The 25,701-nt window shown below is 50.4% G+C and overlaps 1 protein-coding gene across 1 annotated transcript; it reads right to left on the bottom strand.

Annotated features, from left to right (window-relative positions):
* Window positions 1-23,602: 23,602 nt before the first annotated feature.
* On the bottom strand, window positions 23,603-25,288 carry LOC142014011 (interferon-induced transmembrane protein 1-like). Its single transcript, XM_074996008.1, has 2 exons — window positions 24,934-25,288; window positions 23,603-23,931 (listed from the first exon to the last, which is right to left on the bottom strand). The coding sequence occupies exons 1-2, from the start codon at window positions 25,177-25,179 to the stop codon at window positions 23,755-23,757; spliced, it is 423 nt and encodes a 140-aa protein (XP_074852109.1). The 5' UTR covers window positions 25,180-25,288; the 3' UTR covers window positions 23,603-23,754.
* Window positions 25,289-25,701: the final 413 nt, after the last annotated feature.

The raw sequence follows: 25,701 nt of genomic DNA, 5'->3' as shown, positions 1-25,701 counted from the left end.
GGCTGTTCTCAGTGGTGACAGGTGACAGAATAAAGAGCAATGGTCTCAAGTTGCAGTGGGGAACATCTAGTTTGGATATTAGAAAAAACTTTTTCACTAGAGAGTGGTGAAGCACTGGAGTGGGTTATTAGGAAGGTGGTAGAATCTCCATCCTTAGAGGTTTTTAAGACCTGGCTTGATAAAGCCTTGGCTGGGTTTAATTAGTTGGAAATTAGTAACAGAGAGAAAGCCGTGCTAGTCTATACACTATCAAAACAAAAAAGCAGTAAAGTAGCACTTTAAAGACTAACAATATAATTTATTAGGCAAGCTTTCCTGGGACAGACCCACTTCTTCAGACCATTGCTATACCAGAACAGACTCAATATTTAAGGCACAGAGAACCAAAATAGTGATCAAGGCTGACAAATCAGAAAAAAAAATTATCAAGGTGAGCAAATCAGAGACTAGAGGGGTGGCGGGGGGAGTAAAGCCAATCTAATTCTTGACTCCCCCCACCCCGCCCCTCTACTCTCTGAGTTGCTCACCTTGGTAATTTTTCTTCTGATTTGTCAACCTTGATTACTATGTTTCGTTCTCCGTGCCTTAACTATTGAGTCTGTTCTGCTATGGCTGTGATCTGAAGAAGTGGGTCTGTCCCACGAAAGCTCATCACCTAATAAATTATTTTGTTAGTCTTCAAAGTGCGCCTTGACTGCTTTTTTGTTTTGATTGTTGGGAATTAGCATTTCCTGTAAGCTGATCACTTGCGTGGCCACCCAGGAGAGATTCAGCTGATTAGCAGAGCACCCACAGCCATCAGCATGTGTGTCTCCTCACTGTGCACAGCCACACAGGCCTCGGTGCACATGACTTACAGATGATGCTCGTAGGTGAAAAAAGTTAGAGTGAACACTGGTCAGGATTGGTCCTGCTTTTAAGGTGCGGAGGGGGACTTGATAGTCTCCTGAGGTCTCTTCCTACGCTATGATTCTGACTCAGAAGGGAGAGGGCACTGTGATTTATGCCGAGTGCATCTGAGCACGGTCTCTGGTATTATGACACAACATCCTGTGTACAAAGTTCTCATAAGCAGCAACTTCCCTTGATAAATCCAACAGATTTGTGCCTGTCTGTACCTGGACTCCTTTGTTCCCTGTCTAGCTAGAACCGTTGCCTCAGGTACTGTTGCTAGAACCGTTGCCTCAGGCAGCTGTAAGAGGTCATGATTTGTGTTTCTCATTAGCTTGTCCAGTTTCATTCCAGGAACGAGTTGGATTTCAGTCTGTGTACTCAAAAATGAGAAGTCAGATTTCAGCCTGTTTCTCTCCCTGCTTTCTCTAGAAATGGGTTCTCGTGCAAGCATGTCTCCTTCCAGGGCCTGTCTCTACATCCAGATACAGTCACCCTTCGGTGTAACCCAAGCCCAGTGCTGTAACTGTAGGGGAGACCAGACCCTGGACGGATCTGTTGGGCTCTAACACACACCAGTGGCAGTCCTCCAGCTTTGCTTTCAGACTCGCTTGGCTGGCTGTGCAGCCGCTCACTTCTCTGGCATGAATCACAGCAGACTGCCTTGATTTCATAGAGCCCCCAGGGGCTGAGACAGCTGGGAACCCAGGAATGCACAGCTGTTCTGACCACATACCCCTTTCCCCAGATGCACACAGGAGAAGGGAAAGGAGCAGCTGTATGATAGCCCTTTGCTAGCCAAAGGGACTTCCAGTCATTGCAGGGAGCCTTATGGAGTGGGCTGCACCATACACTGATGCTATGGCATAACGCAGATGCAGTCCTGGAGTCTGCATGTACTGCGAGGAAGAAGAGGGGGAGCCGGCTGACCAGAGAAGAGGCTGGACTAATCCAGTTCTCTGTGTGTGAGTTAACTGAGGACAGATTGGTGTTCTGGCAGCCTGCGGAGGTGGCTTCCCAGAACTGCTCACGCGAACCCTGCTCAATCTGTTCTCTGATGTGTTGCCTCCTTCTTAAGGTGGCACAGTGGCAGTTCGTGCCTGGTATGCAACGCTGGCCCAATAACACACCGAGAGTGGAAGAAGAATCTTTATTTGGCATGCCAAGTAAGGTGCAGGGGGATCTCTCCTCAAAGCCTGCACACCTTGCAACAAGCAGTGTGCAATACTTATACCTCTCTCCTCCTTTGTTCACCCCCTCCCAACAAACCAGGGGAGAGCGTCTCATAATTCCCTTATCCACTCCCCCAGCTCAAACTGAATTCTTACTGGTTTTATGCCATTCTGCTCTGGTAATTCCCTATTGAGCAGGAGGTCAAGTACCAATAGATTATTAACAAAAAGTAAATTACAGGAAGGTAGAGTTATTCGGTCGTATAGAACATGAACAGGATCTCATTAACAAAACAATACTGAAAATTAAGGAGGATTCACTAACAATGCTAAATTCAATATTGAACCTTATGAGAACATCAATAAGCATCCATTTACAAAACAATGTCTCTATGAGATCAGAATATAATAACGTTTCCCATGCCAACATTTCCCCCCTTTGAGAACACTCAAGATGTCCCATATTGAGTCTTCTCATATTCCTTACTCAAAACCTGATTCATGGGTAGCATTTCCACTTTCTTATCTTTTAATACTTAAACAATAATTTCAGTCCTAAGTCCTCTTCAGCTTCTGGGGTAACACGGCTCACAGTCCACTCCTTTTCCTCAGCAGGTTCGACCTTTACTCGAGTGAAATGGACCCACGGTTTGACCCCTTGTAGTTTAGCAGCAGTCTTAGTAGTCAATAAAACGAGGTGGGGTCCTTTCCACTTCTTTTGAAGGGGCTCCTCTTTCCACGTCCGAAGCAAGACGCTGTCTCCTGGCTGAATATCGTGAAGGGGTTGGTCCAACGGAATGGGCTGATTGTCACGAACAAACCTGTGGATTGAAGACATAACAGACGACAGCGACAGCAAATATTTCCTTAAAAAAACCCTCCCCTATTCCCCATTCTATACCTGTACCAGGCACCCCATTCATTGGCCATGGTCGCCCAAACAAGATTTCGAATGGGCTTAATCCTAACCTCCCTTTGGGTAATATTCGAGTCCTTAAGAGGGCTAAGGGGAGGGCCTCTGGCCACTTAAGCTGAGCTTCCTGGCACAATTTTGACAAATGTCTTTTCAAAGTCTGATTCTCTCTTTCCACCACTCCGCTGGCCTGCGGTCTATATGGAATGTGGTATTTCCATGGGATCTTGAGTCCATCTTCTATTTTCTCCACACATCGAGCTGCGAAATGGGTTCCTCGGTCTGATTCAATCCATTCTGGTACTCCGAACCGGGGGACTATCTCCTTTAAGATTTTAGCGCCTGTGTTGGCCGTACAATTTTTACATGGAAATGCCTCTATCCATCCTGTAAAACGATCCACAAGTACCAGTAGGTACCAAAACCCACTGGCACGAGGTAGTTCAGTAAAGCCAATTTGCCACACGAGTCCCGGTCCCGGGGCTGATGGTAGTGGGCAGGGTACCACGGGTCTTCCTGCTCGGGGATTATTTTTCTGACATACCATACAGTCTCTAACCACCCGTCTGGCTTCATTTCTTATTCCATCTCCTATAAAGTACTTTTCTAATAATTGGACCAGGGCCTCCTGACCTGCATGTGTTCCTTGAACCGTTGGCCTTATCAAGGGTCCGGGAAGCAACACTTGTCCTTTTTCACTTACATACCATCCTTCTCGCAGGTTCAGCTGTAACTGCTCAGCTAACTGCTGTTCTTGGGCAGAATATTCTGGCTTCTCATGGGGATCTGGGAGAGTGGGAATCAGAGGCAAAAGAGCAATATCTTCCGTATTTGCTACCCGTTTGGCCTCTCGGTCTGCCCGGGCATTACCTCTTGTTACATCTCCATCCCCCCTTTGGTGAGCTCGACAATGGACATTAGCTACCTCCTTTGGTTCCTGTATAGCCTGGAGGAAAGCCTGGATTTGTTCTCCATATTTGACCGGCTCCCCTTGAGCTGTGAGCATTCCCCTTTCTTTCCAAATTCCAGCATGGGCATGTGCTACCCCAAATACATACTTAGAGTCTGTCCATATTGTAACTCGCAGATTCTTAGCCATTTCCAGGGCTCGAGTGAGGGCTATAAGTTCTGCTAGCTGAGCTGATGTACCCACTGGTAAAGGACGGGCCTCAATAGTTTCGTGCAGGCTGACTATCGCATATCCAGCTCTCCTTTTTCCGTTTATCACCTGGGAACTGCCATCTGTGAACCACTCTAAGTCCGCATTTAAAAGTGGTTGGTCCTTAAGGTCAGGGCGGCTTGAATATTGAGTGTCAATAGTCTCTAAACAGTCATGCTCAATTTCCTCTGTCCCCTTTTCAGGTAACAGGGTGGCTGGGTTCAAAGTTGGACTGGTTACCAACTTAACTTCTGCATTCTCTAGCAATGACGCTTGGTACTTTGTGAGTCGGGCTTGCATGAGCCAAAGCCCTCCTTTTGCCTCCAGCAGGGCTTGGACAGCGTGTGGGGTGTTGACCTCAACTTCCCCTCCCAAAGTGAGTTTTCCTGCCTCCTCTAAGACGATGGCTGCAGCCGCCACCGCCCGCAGGCACGCTGGCCAGCCTCTAGCAACAGTATCTATTTGTTTAGAGAAGTAAGCCACAGGTCGCTTCCAACTTCCCACCTTTTGAGTTAATATTCCCAGGGCCACTCCCTTCCTTTCATGCACATACAGCTGAAATGGTTTAGTAATATCTGATAGACCTAGGGCTGGAGCTTCCATTGCATGCAATTTTAAAGCTTTCATGCGTTTTTCTTGCTTTCTCCCTGGCTTTTGTTACAACCTGGTTACGCTCCACTTCAGACAACAGGGTTCTCATTAGGACCTGACAGTCATTCCAATCAGGCTTGTGACTGGCTAAACACCCTTTGAAAATTGAAATAAAGCGGCTAGGATCCATGGAAAACTCCCCGGCTTGGGGTTTAAAAGTTGCCAAATCGATCGGATTAAAGGGCACATGGGTCTACACCTGCATAGTAGTAGCCTGTCAATTCGCAGCTCCCAGTCTGTCAACCACTGTTTCAGTCACTAATAGATACAGTTTAACTGAGGGGGCTATTCCCAAATCATGGGAAACCCTTTCCCTGTATGGAGGGGGTGTGGGTGCAGAAGCCGAAGGGGGGTCCTGGTGACAGTTTACATTAGGCTTATTTACAGCTGGTTGTACTGCACATGATAATCCACACATTTCCTGCAGGTCTTGTCTATTTCTAAGATATTCAAAATATTGGCCATACATATGTTCTTCCCATTTACCGGTATGTTGTAAAAACAAAAGCAGCTGCAATATGGTGTTATAATTTAGGAATCCCTCTGGTAGCCACCGCTCTTGCCCTTCTAGGTTATACTGTGGCCACTCTGCTGTGCACAGTTTTCTTAATCTAGATTTGGTCAGAGGGTCCCCCCCTATAATTTTCCAGTGTTTTAAAACACAAGCCAAAGGGGTGTTGTTCTTAGGGATATTCCGACCCTGACCATTCCGACCCCTCCCAACAAACCAGGGGAGAGTTTCTCATAATTCCCTTATCCACTCCCCCAGCTCAAACTGAATTCTTACTGGTCTTATGCCATTCCGCTCTGGTAATTCCCTATTGAGCAGGAGGTCAAGTACCAATAGATTATTAACAAAAAGTAAATTACAGGAAGGTAGAGTTATTCGGTCGTATAGAACATGAACAGGATCTCATTAACAAAACAATACTGAAAATTAAGGAGGATTCACTAACAATGCTAAATTCAATATTGAACCTTATGAGAACATCAATAAGCATCCATTTACAAAACAATGTCTCTATGAGATCAGAATATAATAACGTTTCCCGTGCCAACAGATGTGAAACAGCCAGCGCCCCACAAAGAACCACATGTTCCAAAGGCGGCACAAACACTGACCCCTGGCACGGAGGCAGTGGGAGAGGAAAGAAATCTCTTCCCACTTGCACAAGGGCCAGTCACAGTTGTTGTGTAGGAACAGCTCCCCCCATGTGCTCCTTTTAGGTCATAGGGACCTGCTTGGAGGACCCCCTACATATGCTTTCTCCCAGCAGAGCTGCTTCTGCTGCTGCCCCATGTGCCTCCAAGTGGCTCCTTAGGGATACCATGTAAAAAAAGAGGACACCCCTGAGAGAGAGTGTATCTGTATCAGTATCTACCCGCTCACGTTGTACTAACGTGTATCTATATGTGTCGGACCGATAGCCGAGTTAGTCTGTATCTGCAAAAACAAGAAGTCCTGTGGCACCTTATAGACTAACAGATATTTTGGAGCATAAGCTTTTGTGGGCAAAGACCCACTTCATCAGATACAGGAGTGTGGTGGGGGGTGGGGGTGGGGGTGGGAGGGGAGATTTAAAGAGGGAGTTTCAGTCCAGGGGAGGGCCGGAATTGACAAGGTTTATTCAGTCACAGAAGATGTGGCCCGTTAACTGCTGATAATGTGGAGTTGTGAACATCAAGAGAGGAGAAATCAAATCAGTTCAGTCAGGGCGGACATGGCCCATTATCAGTAGCTAACGTGGAGGCGTGATCATCAAGAGCAGAGAAACTGCTTTTGTAATGGGCCAACCACTCCCAGTCTCTGTTCAGTCCTTGGTTGATGGAGTCAAATTTGCAAATGAATTCCAGCTCTGAAGTTTCTCCTTGTAGCTTGTTTTTGAAGGTTTTTTTGTTGTAGGACTGCTACTTTTAAATGTGTTACTGACTGTCCAGGGAGACTGAAGTGTTCTCCTACAGGTTTTTGTACGTTACTGTTCCTGATGTCTGATTTATGTCCATTTATTCCTTTAGGTAGAAACTGTCCAGTTTGGCCAATGTATATATATGTGTGCGTATACGTATGTAACCCCAGAGACACTGAGAGCACCTACTAGGGAGAGTGAAGTCTACCACCTTAGCAGAGAGCCAACAGGTCTTTAGCTCACAGTGATAGAGCCCAGGACTTTAGCCCCTACGAGTGCAGGTTCAGTCTCTTCTGCTGACAACCCAGGTCTGTTGGCATTACGTGTGTGTATATACACAGTACATTAATACAATGTGAGGTGGTTGTTACCGGTACAAATACAGTAGACCCTCAAGTTATGCGAAGGCTGTGTTCCTGCTCACCCTTGCATAACTGGAACTCAGGGCAGGGGAAGCCAGACTCCCAGATCCCCTGGGCTTGCAGGAGTTGGGGAGAAGCTATTGCACAGCAGCTGCCTGGCTCCCTCAGCAGGGGGAGCTGGGCATGCAAACAGCTGCAGCAGTGGTTTGCCAGGAGCTGTGCTCCTTTCAATTTGCCCTTCACTCATGTTAAGGCCACGTTGAAATCGTGCTCAGTGGGGTTTACTGTACACTCCTTCTCAGGTGTCCTCTTTCTTGAAAGGGTCAAATATGGCAAGCCTATGAATTTCAGTGGCCCTGCCCTTGTGCACACACAAACTGGTGCTGGTGGCAACCATGTTGGAAGCAAATTGCCCAAGTAGCTGGGGATAGACCATGTTGGAGCACCTCCAGGCTCCACAGACACCAGCGAAGGGAGTCCAAGCCTGCTCCGGCAGGACTGATGGAGCTCCCTTGGTCGCTAAGAGCAGAGTGCACACCTCACCAAGTGCTGCCAGGGTCCAGCTGGCAGTGTGGAGAGGTTTGGGAGTGATTGCAGACTATGCTCTGCTGTCCCTCTGGACTAAGCAGTTGTGCAATCTTCAGAGGTGTTTCTGTGAGGAGGAAAAATTACTGAAAGGGGAAAGGAAGAGTCTTTGGTGCAACTGTGTTTATTTACAAAATGGCTGACCTTTTGTCCCTGAAAGCAGCAGGACCAAAGAGCAGGCAGTTTCCTTACTCAGAAATCCTTCCAGCTTGTGCCGTACCTCAGGGGAGCTCTGTTTCCGCTGTCTCAGGGCCATCATCATGACTGCTTCTCTTGCTGTCCTGCATCTTTTTTGACTTCCTGCTGGCTCTGCTCCCCTACCACAAACCCCTTGTTTAACAGCCCCTGAGCCCCAGCATGTGTGACTGATCTCAGAAAAGCCCTACAGCCCACACAGCTTGGCTTCTCAGCCTTTTCCACATGACTCTAGGCCTGGGATGGCAGCTTCTATTGTTTGCTGCTATTGCTACTGGATCCCTTCTGCCAGATGGAGTTGGCAGCAACAAGGGCTGGGTTCAGTATCTGAGGTTTCCTTTTCTACGATATGAAAATACACATCTCATAGAGCTGGAAGGGATTTCAAGAGGTCATTAAGTCCAGTCCCCTGCCCTCTTGGCAGGACCAAGCACTATCCATATTTTTTTTAAAAGAAAGAAGAGATCTGTTTACCCCAGATCCCTAAATGGCCCCTTCACTGATTGAACTCAGAGTCTTGGGTTTGGTAGGCAAATGCTCAAACCATTGAACTATCCCTCTCTTATCATGACAGCAGAACTGGCTCAAAGCCCATCCCAGTGACCAAGGACAATGATACACCACACTCCCGTGCCTCCACATGCTCCCCCCCTTGCAAGCAGAGTGAGAGGGTAGCAAACAAGCTTTAATAAAAGGAGGGGAGTAACTCAGCATTAATTTGGGAAAATGCCACAACTGGGATTGATAAATATAAAACATGAGCCCAAAAGCCCCACATTAAGTAAGCTGGGCAGTGCCCTTTCCTGTCAGTTTCTTATGTCCAGCTGCCCTGAAGTCCTTTTAAGGTACCTGTTCCTTCTCTGTGCCCCACACAGTTACTGTTCCTGGTCAGAACAGCCCCACAGTTCAGAAGGTCAACGACAGAGTTCACCTCCCAGCCTAGGCAGCAGGCGGGTAAGGAGGCACTTCACGAGCTCCATTGCTCAGGCACCTGCCAGCCGCCCTGCTGACTGTGCCACTCCTCACTGTAAATCTTCCATCCCTCCTGCCACACACACACCACACATGCACACACTCAACACAGCTCTCGGAGATTTCAGCTCGGGGGGGGCAGTCCTAGTGTTGGTGCACGCTAGGCAGTCTTCTTGCATCACAAACGCTGCCCAAAAGTAGGCACCAGTGATCCCAGCTCTATAACATTGCACACAACTCTTCAGTTGAGTCTGCTGTAGCTCTGTCATTATACCAGAGGGGGAAGGGTCAAATGGTGTCTCTGACCCTTCAGCAGAACTCTCACTCTCTCAACCTCCCCCAGCACAAATAGCTTGCTTGCTTGCTTGCCTTCCTTCCTTCATCTTCCGCCCCCAACACACAGCAAAGTGGGCTTTAGAAGTCAGGTCCCCAGCTTAGCACGTTCTATTTCATCAAGGGTGGATCAGGTCAGTGGGGAAGGATAGCTCAGTGGTTTGAGCATTGGCTGGCTAAACCCAGGGCTGTGAGCACTGTCGTTGAAGAGGCTGTTTAGGGATCTGGGGCAAACAGATTAAAAAAGGGATGATACTTGATCCTGCCAAGAGGGCAGAGGACTGGACTTGATGATCTCCTGAGGTCCCTTCCAGCTCTATGAGGGGGTGTGTGTGTGTGTGTGTGTGTGTGTGTGTGTGTGTGTGATTTGGGCGAGAAGCCCATCATGCTGGGCACCTAGGCAGAGTGGGTGTGCTCATGCAAATGAGATCACTATGTCTTCCGCAGTTCACCACTGCATGTCAGTGGAGAGTTCATTCAGACTCTGCTTAATCACACCTTCAGCTTAGCCCATCTCCGAGCTTCAACCAGCCCTGGGTCTATCTACAGACCAATAGCTACTAATGACGTCCAGTGCAACAGCAGGCGGCCTCTATGGTTTTTAGGCAAATTTGACTTTCTGCAGTGAGCCCTTATCTAGCTGGAAATCAGAGTTTAGAAAACATTTGGTGGGAGAAGGTGGTTTGCTTCATGTCTCAGACATCACAGGAGCACGTACAAAATGTTCGGTGGCCGCTTTACACAAGCGAACTCTTGACGAAGCAATGGGCAGACAAGTCTCACCCGGCCTCCCATTGCAACCTCTGTGTTGGCTGCTCCGAAAGAGACAAGGAAGAGTAAGGCTGCTGCACACAGCCACACACTCCAGTTTCCCCACCAGCCAGCACCACTGGTTCAGTATAGACAGAATGGCCTGTGCAGCCTGTGGGGGGCACTGCAGAATGTAGCTCAGAGCATCTGCCCCTTCCCAGGCCTGTGTCTAATGCTATCCTTCAGCAGCCTGGATCTCTGAGCTGTTGCTGGCCCGCGGGCTACCCCTCATGTTCTCCTGCCTTTGAGGCCAGCTCAGGATGTGCAGAATAGGTGCGATCCATTGGCAGCGTTACATGCTGTGGGTGGGTCCTGAGTGCAAGCTGCTAACAAACAGGGAGTGGGGAAAGGGGGAGCAGGCTGATGTACACCTGTGCCTTTGTGGGTGTGCTAGGTTAGCGAGGACACACGGAGGGAAATCACAACCTGGCTTGTGGCACTGTGGGACGCTAGAGAAAGGGGAAGAGGCTCGGGTGAGACTGCAGTCCTTCTCCCCATCCCATGGCTCCGGGTCTCGGGACACTGATTTCATCCTGTTGTTGCAGCTGAGTGCTCATGCGGCATCATGCCACCTATACGTTGTCAACAGAGAGCTGCTCATGCCGGTTGAGCTCTGCCCTTGAAAGCCCTGGTGTAGACAGACTGCCAGCTTCCTAAGCTGTTTCTGCCCCCGTTACCTTTGCTCAGAGCAAGCCTCCCTGACAGGGCCTACAGGATGACTGTGAAAGCCCTCCACACACAGCTACCGTGAGCTGGAGTTGAGGAACTGCACGCTGAGTCTGTAGCACACATCCTGTGTGTGTGTGAGAGAGAGACTCAGGAAGCCATCAGTCAGACTCCAAGCCTTTCTCTCCGGCAGAGCTTGGGGAAATGACTATCTGCTAAAGCCGTCTCCCTTGGCACATGCAAGTGAAATGACTTTTTGACCTTCCTGCAAAGCACAGGGAGTTTATTTGCCTGGTGAAAGGAAGCCAGTCCCTGAATTTAGTGTTTCACAGTAACTCTTCACTGACAGTGGCCTATGCACTGCATGTGTCACTGATTATGGCTGAAAATGAGAGTTACCATCTCTCAGGGAGGTGGCTAACGATGCTGGAGGGAGAAGTGCTCCATGCCCTGGTCGCTGGGTGATGATCCCTATTTTTGTATTGCACCGTCACCATAGTATCTGTGTGCCTGGGGAAGGGGGAAAAGCTGGTTGGAGGGTACAGCCAGAGCTGGAGGAGAAGACTTGTAGTTCTTTGCCCTTTCTCTGTTTGCTGACCCCTCTAGGTTAGGAATAGTAAGTGCAGAAGCAGGGAACACATGGAAAGCCCTTAGGTGCAGCTGGGACAAGGAGGCCTGGAGAGGTTAACACATAACCACTCCTAGGCAAACTCAAACCTGGGACCTTTGGAGCTTAGTGCATGAGCTTTTACTGCAGGGCTCAACAACCCCCAGCAGGCATGCCAAGAGTGTCCCACAAACTGATCTTCACCAGCATGCATGGCAGGAGCTCGGCCCCACCCCTCCTCCCCCATGCATCCAGGAGCTTGCTCAAAGCCATGCCGCCTGTGGATTAACCAATGGCCTGCTAATGCTACCAACCACCAACAGGAAAGCTCTGCAGCTTAAGTTATTTATTAATGAAGCTGTTGTGAGTAGGACTATTACTTATTTAAAGTAGGACTTTAAAAAGTCTCACCAGCATTCGGACTGTACATAGAGGTCAAAGGGTGAAATTTCAGCACTCTGCTTTGGAAAGGTCGCTGACCCCTGCTCTACACTTTGCGCTCAAAGCCAACTGGCTCTCAGCTCAGGCCAGAGACTGGAAACTCACTCTTTCCCCTGTGGGCGATCTAGGTGCTACCACGTGGGACAGTGAACCAGAACTCTAGGGAAATAGTCTCAGAAGGGGAAACGTGTTAGTCTGTAACTTCACAGAAAAGTAAGTAAGTGCAGTACCTTAAAGACCAAACATTTCTTTATTAGGGCAATGAGCTTTCATGGGTAAGATCCACTTCATCAGATTGGTGCGTGAGTTACACATGCTGCTCAGCTTGTTGAGCCAGAGAAAGGAGCAAAGGGAATGGGCACTCCTGGACTCTCAAACAGAACCCTTCCTTTTCTTCATGGCTCTCTGAGCCAGGTCTGTCTACACTAGATTCTTGTGCCTTGTGTTAATCAAGGGGCAATTATATCTAGGCACAACCACCTAGTGAAGATGTAACCCACTGGTGAGTAAGCAAAACAGGCCCTGCGCTGTGCCACGCTGCGGCAGACACAGGTTTCCACAACCCCAGCATGCAAGCCTTAGATCTCCCTGTGCTGGCCAAGATAGCACGTGCCGTGGAGCAAAGCCCTAAATACACAGGGCAGAAAGCACAACTGGCAAGAGAGGGACTCTCACACTGCCTCGGGAACAGCCTCACCTCTAACTGTAACTGGCCATTTCCCAGGCTCTTGCTGCCGGGGGCAGCTATCTTGCTCAACTGGCAGTGTGGCTCCTGGCACTGGCCGGGTGCAGGCTGCCTAGGGACCACGTGACAAAGCTGAAGAAATGCAGGAAGAGGGACTTTCGTCTGACACTGAACGAGGTTGTCGACTGTCTCATCCTGGGGTGAGCAAAGTGGGGCGCCGGCCTCCTTGCGGGGCATGAAATTTCATAAGGGGGACGCTGCACAATTGACTGCTCTGTGTCAGGCTCATTCCTCTCATTGGAAATGTTGAAACATGTTACTATTTTTATGGCTGTGAATGCGCATTTATATACCAATTAATGAAGTTTATACAGTCTACATATTTTCTTATACATGCCACAAGGTTGTTGGTTTTTTGTTTTTTTGTTTTTATATGAACATAACCAAAACTTCCCTCGGTTTGGGTTACGTTAGACAAATTGGAGTGGGGGGGGGCTGTTAATTTCAGGGATGAAAAGTGGGACTTAGTGTCAAAACTTTGCTCACCCTTGGTCTAATCACACATCCAAACACTCCTGCCCATCTTCCCTTGAGGCCCTACCCCCACACCTTCTCCCAGGCAACTCCCCCACTCACTCCATCCCTTCCAGGAACTCACTCCCACCCCCACTCTCACTTTCACCATGACGGGGCACAGGCTCGGGGTGTGGGAGGGGATGCGGTTTCTGAGCGGGGTCTGAGGGGTTTGATGTGTAGGGGTGGGTGATGCCTCCGGGCTGAGCCTGGGGCAGGGGTTTGGGGTTCAGGAAGAGATGCAGCTGTAGGAGGGTGTTGTGCTCAGTGCAGGGCATTGGGGTGCAGGAGGATGTGGGCTCTGGACTGAGGCAGGGATGCAGGAGAGGGCTCAGGCTCTGGGAGGGAGTTGGGGTGCAGGAAGGGGCTCAGGATGGGTACTGAGGGTTTGGCTGTGGGACAGGGTGCTTGCTGTGGATTCTAGGGGGAGGCTAGGGTTGGGGCAGAGGCTTGAGGTGCAGGAGGGAGGCAGGGTGCAGGCTGCAGCAGGTAGCACTTACCTCTGGCAGCTCTGCGTTCTGGTCCCCACCCAAGAGCCACCTGCTGGTGTCAAGAAAGCCAACACCAGCAGAGCTGGGCTGGAGCAGGGTGCCTGTGTCCTTGCTTTCTTCTCCTGCGGAGGGTGGGGAGGTGTCACCTGGGACAGATGGTTCAATCCAAGCTCAGAGTTTCTGTGTCCTGGACTAAAGGGTGGAAGTTACTAACTCTTGTTTAATGCGCCCACGACCAACGGCCTCTGGGCACGTTTCCAAAAGCTGACTAGAAACCATGATTTATCTTAGATAAGGCATTATGACAAAACAGGTTGAGAATAGGCCAGGCAGGATGCTACTCAGCTTACAGTTTCCGCCCTGTCTGTTCTACAAGAATCTTTTTCCTGTTTGTGCTCGAGGGATTAAAGGGCTCCGAAAAACAATTGTCTTTCTGTAAAGCTGGTTGTTTTCGTAACACACACCCAGTCTCTGCGTGCCTGGAGGAGGGGAATTAGCACATGGGCCCCGTGATGCTCAGTGACTGAGGCCTGCAGATCTGTTCCCCATTCACGCAGGTGGGTTGGAATGTTACCTGCACAGATTTCTCATCCCTTCCAGACTCAGGGACATACACACCTTTACCCAGTCCGTAGGGCTCAAGGCGTGACCCTGTTAATTTAAACTCCCACCCTTACCCAATTCCTGGGGCTCAGGGCATAATTCCCTGTGGGTATGCAGGATCTGTGCCACTGAAAAAGCCTTATACAGTAATATTCTTATTATCTATCTATTTACAATTGCCAAGAAAGCAGAATACTTGCTAAGCACCCACTATCATGCTCACCAATCCTGATAAGGCAGGCAGGCAGACTTCCACGGTTGGGACAGACAAAGTCACTCTCTGGGTGCTGGGTGCTGCACCTCAGGACCTTGAGGGGTCTTGGCGGTGAGTCCTTAAGGTGTTCCTTCTTCCTTTCTGCTTGATGTTCTGTTCTTCTTTTCCCCCTTGATGTTCTGCTGTCTTTCTTCATCTTCTTGGACCCCAGTTTTTAAGTAGTGAAACTTGAGCCCTGCTTAGCTATACCTTGACCAATTATTTTAGTACAATTTTCCTAACCAATAATAGCCTATGGTAGCAGAATTACCTCACCAATCATAACCCACCACCTTAACTGATCGACACCTAACAAAATTAATTATACAGCAGACAGGAGCAATTACAAACTAGACAGAGAATATACAGAAAACAGTAGAAAAGTGAAGACAATCATCAGAGAATGGTGGTTCCACCTCAGCTATTGATAAGTCGTTGCCTGCCAGACGAAATGCTGTTAACTAAGTTTTCTTTACCAATCTTGAGATCTGTTTAACAGTGGGTGGCATTAAGATGGAGGTGGTTCGTAGTGTCCGACGATGACGTCTTGAGCTTGCACAGGCTCATTGGTTGTGGACTCACATGTGGCTGAGGAGTCCAAGCTTTGAACGGCATGGGCATTCACAGTGGGGGTTCTGTTGGTGCGGCCAGGACAATTCCCTGGCCCCCACTGTGAATGCCCACGCCTTTCAAAGCTTGGACTCCTCAGCCACATGTGAGTCCACAACCAATGAGCCTGCGCAAGCTCGACGTCATCGTCGGACTCGACGGACCACCTACATCTTAATGCCACCCACTGTTAAACAGATCTCAAGATGGGTAAAGAAAACTTAGTTAACAGCATTTTATCTGGCAGGCAATGACTTATCAATAGCTGAAGTGGAACCACCATTCTCTGATGATTGTCTTCACTTTTCTACTGTTTTCTGTATATTCTCTGTCTAGTTTGTAACTGCTCCTGTCTGCTGTATAATTAATTTTGTTAGGTGTCAATCAGTTAAGGTGGTGGGTTATGATTGGTGAGGTAATTCTGTTACCGTAGGCTGTTATTGGTTAGGAAAATTGTGTGGGTGGCATTAGGATGTGGTCTTCTTCTTAACAGCCTGATATGCCACTATTATGCTGAAATGTAGATGGAATGTGAGTATGTGACTTGTAGCTTCACAGTTAATGGCTGTTGCTCTTTAGTCTGGCTGCAGACAAGCGATAGGCCTCTTAAAATGGCTAGAGAAACCACATTGATAGTACTGTCACAGAAGGGGAGAAGGAAGTGCCTCCACCCACCACACTGACTAGTGCAATTTGTTAGGACATCCTGGCAGCAAGTGGATGCTGCAACGCAGCACTGTTTGCTATCTCCTTGGAGCAGCAGGGAGTCCGGTGCATGTGTCTTGTGATTCACAGAGCAATGATTGCCCCCCCTGCTGCAGACTAGACCACAAACTAAAGGGAGCTTGGAGGTGGCGGGGTGGGGTGAGAGGAGAAGCTGACCAGCTGTTCATCATTTTTGTTCTCAATGAGTAGGTGTTGGTGTATGTATGAAAATAAATTCCCCAGGATTGCGTGTGTCTGCGGAGGTGCCCAGCAACTCCAAGTGGAGTCAGTGGGAGCTGCAAATGCTCAGTATTTCTAAATGCCAGGTCCTAGCTGAGCTCCCAAAATCAGCCACTCTGGGAAATGGAGACAGAATAGCGTGAGACTTGGGGGCTCCCTTAAAAGTGAGCTGCGCTGAGCCTTTGTCTGTCGCCAGCACAGCCATCTCTGCCGCCCCACAGGTTCTGGGGCCTGACCAAACCATTCACAGTTCCCTAAGCTTTGAAGCCCAGCTGTCAACTGTGACCCTCTGAATAAGGGATGAGTTACCTCAGCCCTCTGCCAGCAGACTGTTGCCTTTCATCTGGGCCAGAACCTGAGCCCAAGTCAAAACACTCCCTGAATTTTGGGGAAGTTTGGATCCAAATCCACACTTCGTGGCTGGTTTCTGTGTTGCCAATGGTCCGGAATGAAGTCTGGAATCAGTGTCACTCCAGACTGAATTCTGGGATCAGTGTTCTCTATAAGTCAAGTGCTTGGTCAGCCACTCAGGTGGGATTCAGGTGCTGCCCAACTGATTAGCAGAGCGCCCACAGCTGGGCTTGGTTTCTCCTGGTGGTGCAAAGCTGCACATTTAGTACACACAGGGATGAAAAAAAAATGTGCATGGACAGAAAAGATTAGAGGGAACATTGCCTGAGATGCCAAAGTTGGGGGCATGGAGTGGGGGAGGGCATTGCAGCCTTGGCCCTTATTCCTCTCTACTGGGCTGACTCAAAATCCTGGCCCCCAACCCCCTCCCCGGGTAGCATTTTCTCCCCAGTTGGAATAGGGGACCATGACTGCATATGAGGCAAGATAACAGAGATCCCTGCCTTGTTTGCTGAGCCCCATTCACTGAACTGCTTGGGGAGGGGCAACCCCTCCAGTGGCTGTAAACAGGACAAAGGTAACTGAAGCCAATGTGAGCCCTCAGGGGGAACCCCAGTGGCCAGCCCGGCTAGTAAGTGCAGGCCTAGAATTAGCAAAGAGAAAGGAAGCAGACACAGAAGGGTGTGTGGTAGCTTGATAGAACATGCCGTGGTATATACGACTGCCAACGTTGATGGGACGCATGCCGGAGATTTCATTACATGTTAATTAAAGATTAATCTTCAATTTTGTGGAGACTCCAGAACAATGCTGGAGGGTTGGCAAGCAACCCTACTGGATGGGAGTTAGGCAAACAGATGAGTTCCAGTAACTCTAAGGCACATGACTGCTAAGCCAAAATGTACACCTGGGAATAACTTGTTCCCATGAGTAATATGAACTCTTAATGAAAACCCTCCTGTGCACGTAAGGGATCAGGGCCTGTGTTAGGAAAACAACTTCACCATAGTTAGAAGGACAAAATATTTGAATTGGCTTTTTTATTTTTTAAGAGATCTGCTCCATTTTAAGGCCCTTCAGTTTGGGTTTATTTTTTTTCCCTGGGAATTTCTCAGTGCTCATTACCACCACAACAAAAAATCAACGAAAATCTGCATAAAAATTAATTTTTATGAGTAAATATTGGGATTGCTTTTGGTGGCTGGAAGGATGGAGGGAAATATTCGGTAGATGACTGCTTTGATTAATGGAAACCAGAGACTTGCTGCAGAAATAAAATAGAAGTCAAAATACGTCACTTCTGTGTTTGAGACAATATAAATCTCTACTCCCCACGTAAAACTTTTCATGTAAACAGTTTAGTGCGGTAGATTTAGACCTATTAGCTTATATTGACATTTAATAATGGGGTCACACCATTAGTAGCACATACACTCAACTATAGCCTTTTCTCCTGTTTTGGCTTTTCAAACCCTTTGAATACTTGTGTTCTGAAACGTGTTCTGATACAATTTTTATTTTGTTCCCATTTCAGTGTGTGAAACCTTTAAGCAGTTAGACGGGACCCGAGTGACGTGTACATGGTGGGAGTGAGAGTCAGCAGTATGGTTAGATCCACACCCACTTCTGAGCTTGTATGTGGGCCTGTCTGTAGTGTATTTCCTCTAGACTAGTACTCGGCCTGACTTCAGACAGGCAGCTGTGCATATACGCACACCTCACAGGGTGAAAATCGGAGGAAATGAATAATGCTTTCTGGAAAGCCTCACACGATTTTTGGCCAAAATCAACTCCGACAAAGAACAAAAGGGCTTATCCATTTTGAGCACTGAGCGGGCTTCCTTCAATGCGGGTCAACATGGCAGAGACTTGGGGGCTCTAAATGTGGCTGCATACAAGATGGCCGACACGTGGACCTTGATCATCTCCTCCCCTAGAAACACTCTTTCTGCTCCCACAGAATAGGGCCCCAGGGGGGTGGAATGTGAATGAGCGTCCCTCTCCCCCACAGCAAAGGGGATTCATCTTCCTGCAGGGTCCTTTCCCAAAGGAGGCCCTGTGCCTCTGCACTAGCTCTAGCTCCTGGTGCTCTAAAACCAGCCCCTAGTAAGTTGGCTGCACTGGTGTCGCACTGCAGGGGCTTAGCAGAACTCTCAGTGCAGCTCTAGGCTGCTGTGAACCACACCCGCGAGGCCCTGGAGCTGAAAGCAGGGAGCCTGTCTTTCCTGTTGTCAAGGCTGTTCATCACTCAGGCGCTCCGAGTGCAAAAAGTGGGGGCTGGCGAGAGACCTTAAAATATCTTGCCTCTATAGGCTTCTGCCTAAGAGCTTTCCAAGGTCATAGATTCCTGGACCCTGGGAGGCAGCTGCCACCACCCAAGTGAAAAAAACCTTCTTTAGAACCCAGGAAGACACATTTATGGTATTCTCCCTGTGGTGTAATCCCAAGCTCTTAACCCTCCTTTGGAGGAAAGCTGGAAAAAAACAGGAAGACATTAAGCTGCAGTTCGATAGCTGACCTTTCAGTCTTAGGCATGCACATATGCAGACACTTTTTAGGACACAGGAATCAAATTATCATCTTATATATGTGATTTATTAACAAAAGAGAAAGTGTGCAAACAAAGCGATAAAGCAAACTTGGCTGCTAGGTGTTACAGAGCAACTTGAAAAAAAGATAGGTGAAAGTGCAGAGAATCTCTTCCCTGGGATGCAGTTTAGAAGTTACAGTGGACAGTGGGGTGGGGGTACATCAGCCAGCCTGAGAAGTCCCACACCAAACCCAAAATAAAAAATAACCTGACCATGTCATTTCCTTTCCACTTACGTATCTGTATGCCCAGGTTGTGTTGTAGCCTGAACATTTACTGGATTAATTAGGCCTGCCCAGGACTAAATATTTCTCCTCTGGCCAGACAAAAGAAAGAGCCCTTCAGTAGGCAACTGCTTCAGGTCCAAAGATCCCTCTCTCTTCCCATCCGCTCAACTGGCTGCTTGCCAGTGAACCCACCCTTTCTGGGTTTAACCCTTTCCAGGCATTCACTCAGGACACCTGTGCTCCCAGTGCCACCTCCTTGCTGGGCCCAAGCAGCATGGAGGAGGTTGCCGCCTGATTCAAATGCAGAAGGTACCTGGGGACGGGGCAAACACAGTGAGGACTAAGAGGCTGGCAGGCGGCATGTAGGAGAGAGTAGCTGACTGAGGGAGACTGGTGGATTTCTACAGACAAAAGATGTCAGAGAGGTAGCCGAGTTAGTCTGTATCTTCAAAAACAAGAAGTCCTGTGGCACCTTATAGACTAACAGATACTTGGGAGCATAAGCTTTTGTGGGCAAAGACCCGCTTCGTCAGACACGTGATAAAACAAACAAAAAAAATTATGACACAGTCATAAAACAAACAAAAAAAAATAAAAAATACAGTAAACTACAAAGAGAAATTTCAGAGCTGCAATTCATTTGCAAATTTGTCTCCATCAATCAAAGATTCATCAGAGACTGTGAGTGGTTGGCCCATTTCAAAAGTAGTTTCTCCACTCCTGATAAGTATCAGAGAGGTATTCATGTTAGTCTGTAGCTTCGAGAACAACAAGAAGTCTTGTGGCACCTTCTAGACTAACGGATATCTTGGAGCATCAGCTTTCGTGGGCAAAGACCTGCTTCATCAGATGAATCTGACGAAGCGGGTCTTTGCCCACGAAAGCTGATGCTCCAAGATATCTGTTAGTCTATAAGGTGCCACAAGACTTCTTGTTGTTCTCCACTCTTGATGTTCACACCTCCACATTAGCTAATGATAATGGGCCACATCCCCCATGACTGAACTGTCTTCATTTCTCCTCTCTCGATGTTCACAACTCCACATTAACTGCCCATAATGGGCCGTTTTCACCCTGACTGAATAGACCTTGTCAGCTTTGGCTCTTCCCTTGACCGAGACTCCCTCTTTAAATCCTCCTCTGAAACTGCCCCCCCATGCATCTGACGAAGCAGGCCCTTACCCACAAAAGGGTATGCTCCAGAATATCTGTTAGTCTGTAAGGTGCTACAAGATTTCTTGTTGCTTTTACAGGCAGAAGGGACTCTCACATCATCTCAGCTGTCCTCAGAAGAGGCAAAGACCTGCAGGACCTGGGAGATGGAAAGGGAAACCAGGCAGTGTGGGGCTAGAGGAGAGGAGGCTGAGATCAGATGAAGCGCCACATGTGGATACCAGAAGTGGGACCCCAAGGGTTGTGTGGACAGCATTGATTCTGGTATCTGCTAACTTTGCAACCTTAATATTCTTTTAACATAGTCATAAACTAAAGGCCTAGTGCTGGCCCATTGTGTGCAGAGGCGAACAGCAGAGAGGCATGGCTTTTGTTCGTTCCAGACTTATGTATCTATTTGTGCTTGGTGTGGGGCTCTGTCCTTCTCTGGGCGTGGTGAGGTCTTCCTGAAGCTCACGAGCCTGCTTCAGCATCAGCTAACAGCCCTAGGGGTCTAGCTCCAGCAGCAAATGCTCATGCACTAAGATCCTCCAGGCCCAGACTAACAAACTGCTGCCAATGCTGCACCCAGGGTGTGGTTATTCCTGCTGAGGAATAAACACAGTTCTAGGGAAACGCTTCAGAATGAAAGGGCTGGAGTCACAGAGTTCATTCCTGGATTTAACTTTCCCCACAGTGCCCAGGGGTTACTCTCACCTGCAGGGGGAGGCAATGCAACCTCCCTGACCTCACCAACCCATACTTGAATGGAAGAACATCCTCAGCATTAGTCAGCTGCCTGAGGTGTTAAGAGCAGGGTTTCAGCTGGGGGCTGAACTAGGGAGCCAGGATGGGATCAGAAGTTGCTAGGGCATGATCCTCTTCACATCACTTTCTTTCAGTTGGGCCCTGTCTACTCCAGAGAAAGCAAGAGGTGCGTTAGAACCTGGTTTGCAGTCCTTATACCCATTGCCCTATTAGGTAGGCCTAGGTAGTCAGAAGCTGCTTTTGTTGAGAGCAATTAGGAAAGGGATAGATAAGGTCAAAAATATCCTAATGCCATTTTATAAAACCATGATAATCCCACACTTAGAATACTGGTGCAGTTCCGAATGCTCCATCTTGGAAACAGTATATTATAATTGTCAAACGTAGAGAGAAAGGCAACCAAAATGATTAGGGGTCTCTCAAAGAGGAGAGATGATAAAGGCTCACGTTGGAAGAGACAACTAAGGGACAGATATGATGGAGGTCCACAAACTCATGACTGGTGTGGAGAAAATGAACGTAGAAGTATTATTTACTCCTTCATCTAATACAAGAACGATGAATTAATAGGCATCTAGTTTAAAAGAAGCATAAGGAGGTGTTTCTTCCCACAATACACCAGCAATCTAGAGAACTGGTTGCTTGGGGTTGCTGTGAAGGCCAAGAGTTCGAAAAAAAACTGGACAGCCATTGGTGGACTTATCCTCCATACACCTACTAACCAGGACAGGCAGGGACACAACCCTATGTTCTCTGTGTCCCTAAACCTCTGCTAGGCTAGGCTTGAGCAGGGGGACTATGCCTTAACTGGTCCCTTCATTCCCGCTGCAGCATCTGGCACTGGCCATGGTCATAGGGCCCACTGGCCTGACCCTATATGGCCTTTCTGACACTGGGGATATCATATAGGGGCTGCCAAGCAGAGCAGGGGCCAGACTACTAATCAGTGAAGGAGACTAGCGAGGATGCTGCCTGTTCACTAACAGGCCAGATGATTTGGTTTCTCTTGAGTCTGTGTGTGTGTGTGACTTTTCCTCACTGTAACTAAGTCAGGGGGGCAATCACCTCAGCTCCCCTGGATGAGAACCATGGTTCCTCCAAACTGCACAGCCACGCAGCTGCCTACTAAGCCCCACACCAGGCCTCAGGGCAGGAGCGCACTGACTTGCTGAGAGCTGCTGGAGATGAGGGGCACACATGCTCCTCCCATCCCAGCAGCAGGGCCAGGGTAAGAAAGGGGCTTTAGGGGCTGCATCTCATGCCTCCAGTGGCCCCAGCTGCAGTTCCAGAATCCGTGTTCTGGGCCAGCCCTTCCTGGGGCTCCACCCCTGCAGCTCCCATTGACAGAGAATCACAGCAGTGGCTGCAGGTGAGCAGTGGGCAGCACCGGCCACGCAGCACCACCTGTTCCCCATCACCACCCTATGGGAGCTGCCCCGGGTAAGTGCCCAGCACACCAGCCCCAGCCCTGAGCCCAAAGTCCTTCCCACACCCTGCAACCCACCACAGAACCCCAGCCCTGAGCTGTCTCCTAGACCCCACACCTCGTCCCTGGACCTCCTCCTGCCTAGACCCTGAGCCTAACTTCTTCCTAGACCCCTCATCTCCCACCCACCACAGCGTCCTGGCCTGAGCCTGCTCTTGCACATTAAACCCTTTGGCTCCAGCCTGGCCCCGCTCTCCCAATGCCTTACCCCAGAGCTCACCCCACCAGCCACAGCCCTATCCCCACCCCAACCTTGAGTCCCCTCCCCCAGTGAGCTCTTTGGCTCCTCCTCCACCACAGGCCAGCCATGTGCTTTTTATGGAAGTGACATCACCTCCATAGTGGTGCACATGACAAAATTAATTGTGCACATGGACATAACCCAGAGGGAACGTTGCCTGGGGCCTTTCTTCCTGCCCCACTGGGAGGGGAGCGTCCCATTTTGAGGGCCTTTGCTGCCTTCTGGGAATCTGTTCCCTGTCCCACCCTACCTAGTTTATATCAATAGCTGGATGCTGTGCTCAGTGGTGTTTGCCATGCTTGCTGCACCTCTGCAGGGAATGGAGCAGCAGCCCCTTGCTGACTGCAGACAGGCCCAGCTTCCAGCGCCCTAGGTGAGCACCTGCTATCTAACCCACGCCCCCACCCCCAGCCTGCATACAAGCCTGGCTCCCCCAGGCAGGCTGAGCCCATGAGCCAAGCCCCACTGAACTGCTGGGCAAAGCCAGAGCGGCTACCCCTGCCCCTCCCAAACTCACATGACTCTCCTTCCCGCCAAACCCACCATTTGGAGTGGTGCAAAATTATGGCTGCAAAGCATAAGCCAGTTTACAAGAGAAAAAGAAATGTTTATTGGAACACTGTTTCCCTGACCTGTGGTTCTACCACCAGTGACTCTACCAAGTGAAACATCGCCTGCAGGAGAGCAGCCACCCTTCCCTTCCTCCCTATGGCAATGGAGCCCACCTAGTTGCCTTGTGCCAAGAAGGGCTGGCCCACCTCACCCCACTCCCCAGTGCCCTGCGGGGCAGCCAGCAATTAGCCCAGTGGATGGGTTATAGCGGGAGCATGGGCTTATCACCCACAAGGTGAGAGTGGTGGTGGGTGAAGCAGAGCAATTCGGGAGAGTCCCATAGACGCAACACAGTAGTAACCAGGAATGAGTTCTCGTGCCTCAGTATGCTTGGTAGAAAGAAGGACAAGGGAGCTCTGTAGGACAACAGATGCAGTGCCATACTGCGGCCAGGAGCAGAGCAGAAGAGGGAGGTCTGAAGTGCAGGAAGCTTGGCAGGGAAACCCTGTCTGAAGGGTGGTGTAATAGCCCAGGACACCCTCTCTCCCGGAGGCCGCCATGCTTCTAGTTTCCATGAGGTCGAAAGCCTTGGGTGACAACAATGACACCTGTTGCCAAAAGGATAATGACGAGGATGAACATGAGCAGGGTCAGGATCAGGGCCATGATGTTCAGGCACTTGGCGGTGGAGCCATAGCTGCTTGCACCACTGATGTCGCCAACCACTTTACGATCCCTGGCCTGGAAGGAGGCAAATAGAGCATGTGAGCCTTAGGCTTGGGGCAAGGCACGTGAACCTCAGGAGTCACAGGCCTGGTGCCCTCCAATTTCCCAGCATTCAGGCTGGGTGCAGGCCTGTCTCAGGGAACCCACCCTTGGACTGTGGGCAGGGGTGCACAGGTCTGTGAGAATTGGGGTAGAGGAGCGTTGAGCCATACCTGACAGTCCCCTGGCCTGTGGCAATGGGCAGATGTGATGGCACAGCCCAACAGAAGGTGATTGTGGTGGAATATCTGGCCCCACCCTGGGATGGGCAAGTCTGAACAAGGGGCCCAGGAGCCCGGCTGAGGACCCAGCTGTATGTTTCACGTGGGCTGCCTGCCGGAAACAGGTGTCACTCCAGGGCAGATCTGAGCAATCGGGAAACTCCCCAGAAGGCCGGGCCGAGGGTAAGGAGTTCCTGCACCACTGGTAGGTCGGCCCCATGCCCTAGTCACACCCTCGTCCTGCTTGGTACGGGTCTAGCCGTGCCGCCGCCCCCCAGCCGGTAACGCGAGAGGTGCACTCCCCATCCGCCCCGGGCCTTTACACCCAGCCCTGTGCCCCCAGCCAGCAGCGGGGCTCCCCACTGGGGCGCAGCCCCTTGCGTCTGGGTCTCCCCCACTGCAGCGCAACGCTGCTCCCGAGCGCGCCGCACCCCGGCCCTAGCCGCGGGCCAGCTCAGCTCCCGGCAACGGGCTTGTCTCTCCCCGCGGGGGGCCAGCGAGCGGGGGCTTCCCCCCTGCGGCGGCCCCGCGCCGGGCTCTCCCACGCCGCCCGGCAGCGCGGGCAAAGTTTGTCGGAAACTTTGCCCGCCGCCAGGGCGCGAGAGCTGCCCAGCCTCGGCAGCGGCGCGGGGCCGGCAGCGGCAGGGGGCAGCCAACCTCGGCCAGGGCAGCGCCCAGCCGGCAGGCGCGCACGTGTCCCCGCCTGGGCCAGCCGGGACGGGACGGGACGGGACGGGGCGGGAGGGGGCGCGCTCACCTTGACGGAGAAGGCGAGCGCCATGAAGCCGAGGCAGCAGAAGTTCATGTAGAGGGTGCTGAAGACGGACCAGACGATGTGGTCCCGCGGCGGGCGCTGGTAGCTCTGCACGCTGACCACCGTGGAGCAGGCGGCGCCCCCCCCCGCGCCCCCGCCGATCTCCAGCTCCTCCTTCAGGTGCTCGTAGTCGCGGCCCGGGTAGGGGGGGCTGCGGGCCGGGAAGGCGAACTGGGAGTTGTCCATCATCCGTCCGGGCGCGGGCAGAGCCGGGGCCAAGGGGGCTGCGCTGCTCGCTTCGCCCAGGCAGCTGGAGCTCTGCAGCGGGGTGAGCTGGAGCTCGGAGCAAGGAGCTGGGGGTGGAGCCGCTGGGGAGGTCTGGCCTTTGAGCCTCCCCCGCCTCTCTTAGGTTTCGCTTTCCCAGCCGGTCGTGAGCGCTGTGGAGAACTGGGAGAGGTGGGGAGGTAGCCCGGGAGTAGGGGCATTACCTTTTATGGGGCTCTGTTACCGGCTGGCTTAATTTTCCGCACTTACTATCTCATCAGCCTGCCTATGGGCCTTAGCTGCTCCACCGCCCCCCCGGAGTGCCCGAAGTTCAAGAGAACAGCCACACTGGGTCAGACCAAAGGCCCATCTAGCCCAGTGTCCTGCCTTCCCACAGTGGCTAATGCCAGATGCCCCAGAGGCATGGAACAGAACAGGGAATCATCAAGCGGTCTGTCTCCTGACATCCATTTCCAACCTCTGACCAACAGAGGCCGGGGACACCAT

The sequence above is a fragment of the Carettochelys insculpta genome, chromosome 6 (genome assembly GCF_033958435.1).
Source record: "Carettochelys insculpta isolate YL-2023 chromosome 6, ASM3395843v1, whole genome shotgun sequence".
NCBI lineage: Eukaryota > Metazoa > Chordata > Testudines > Carettochelyidae > Carettochelys > Carettochelys insculpta.
The sequence above is the reverse complement of the archived record's forward strand: the minus strand, read 5'-3'. Positions and strand labels throughout refer to the sequence as shown.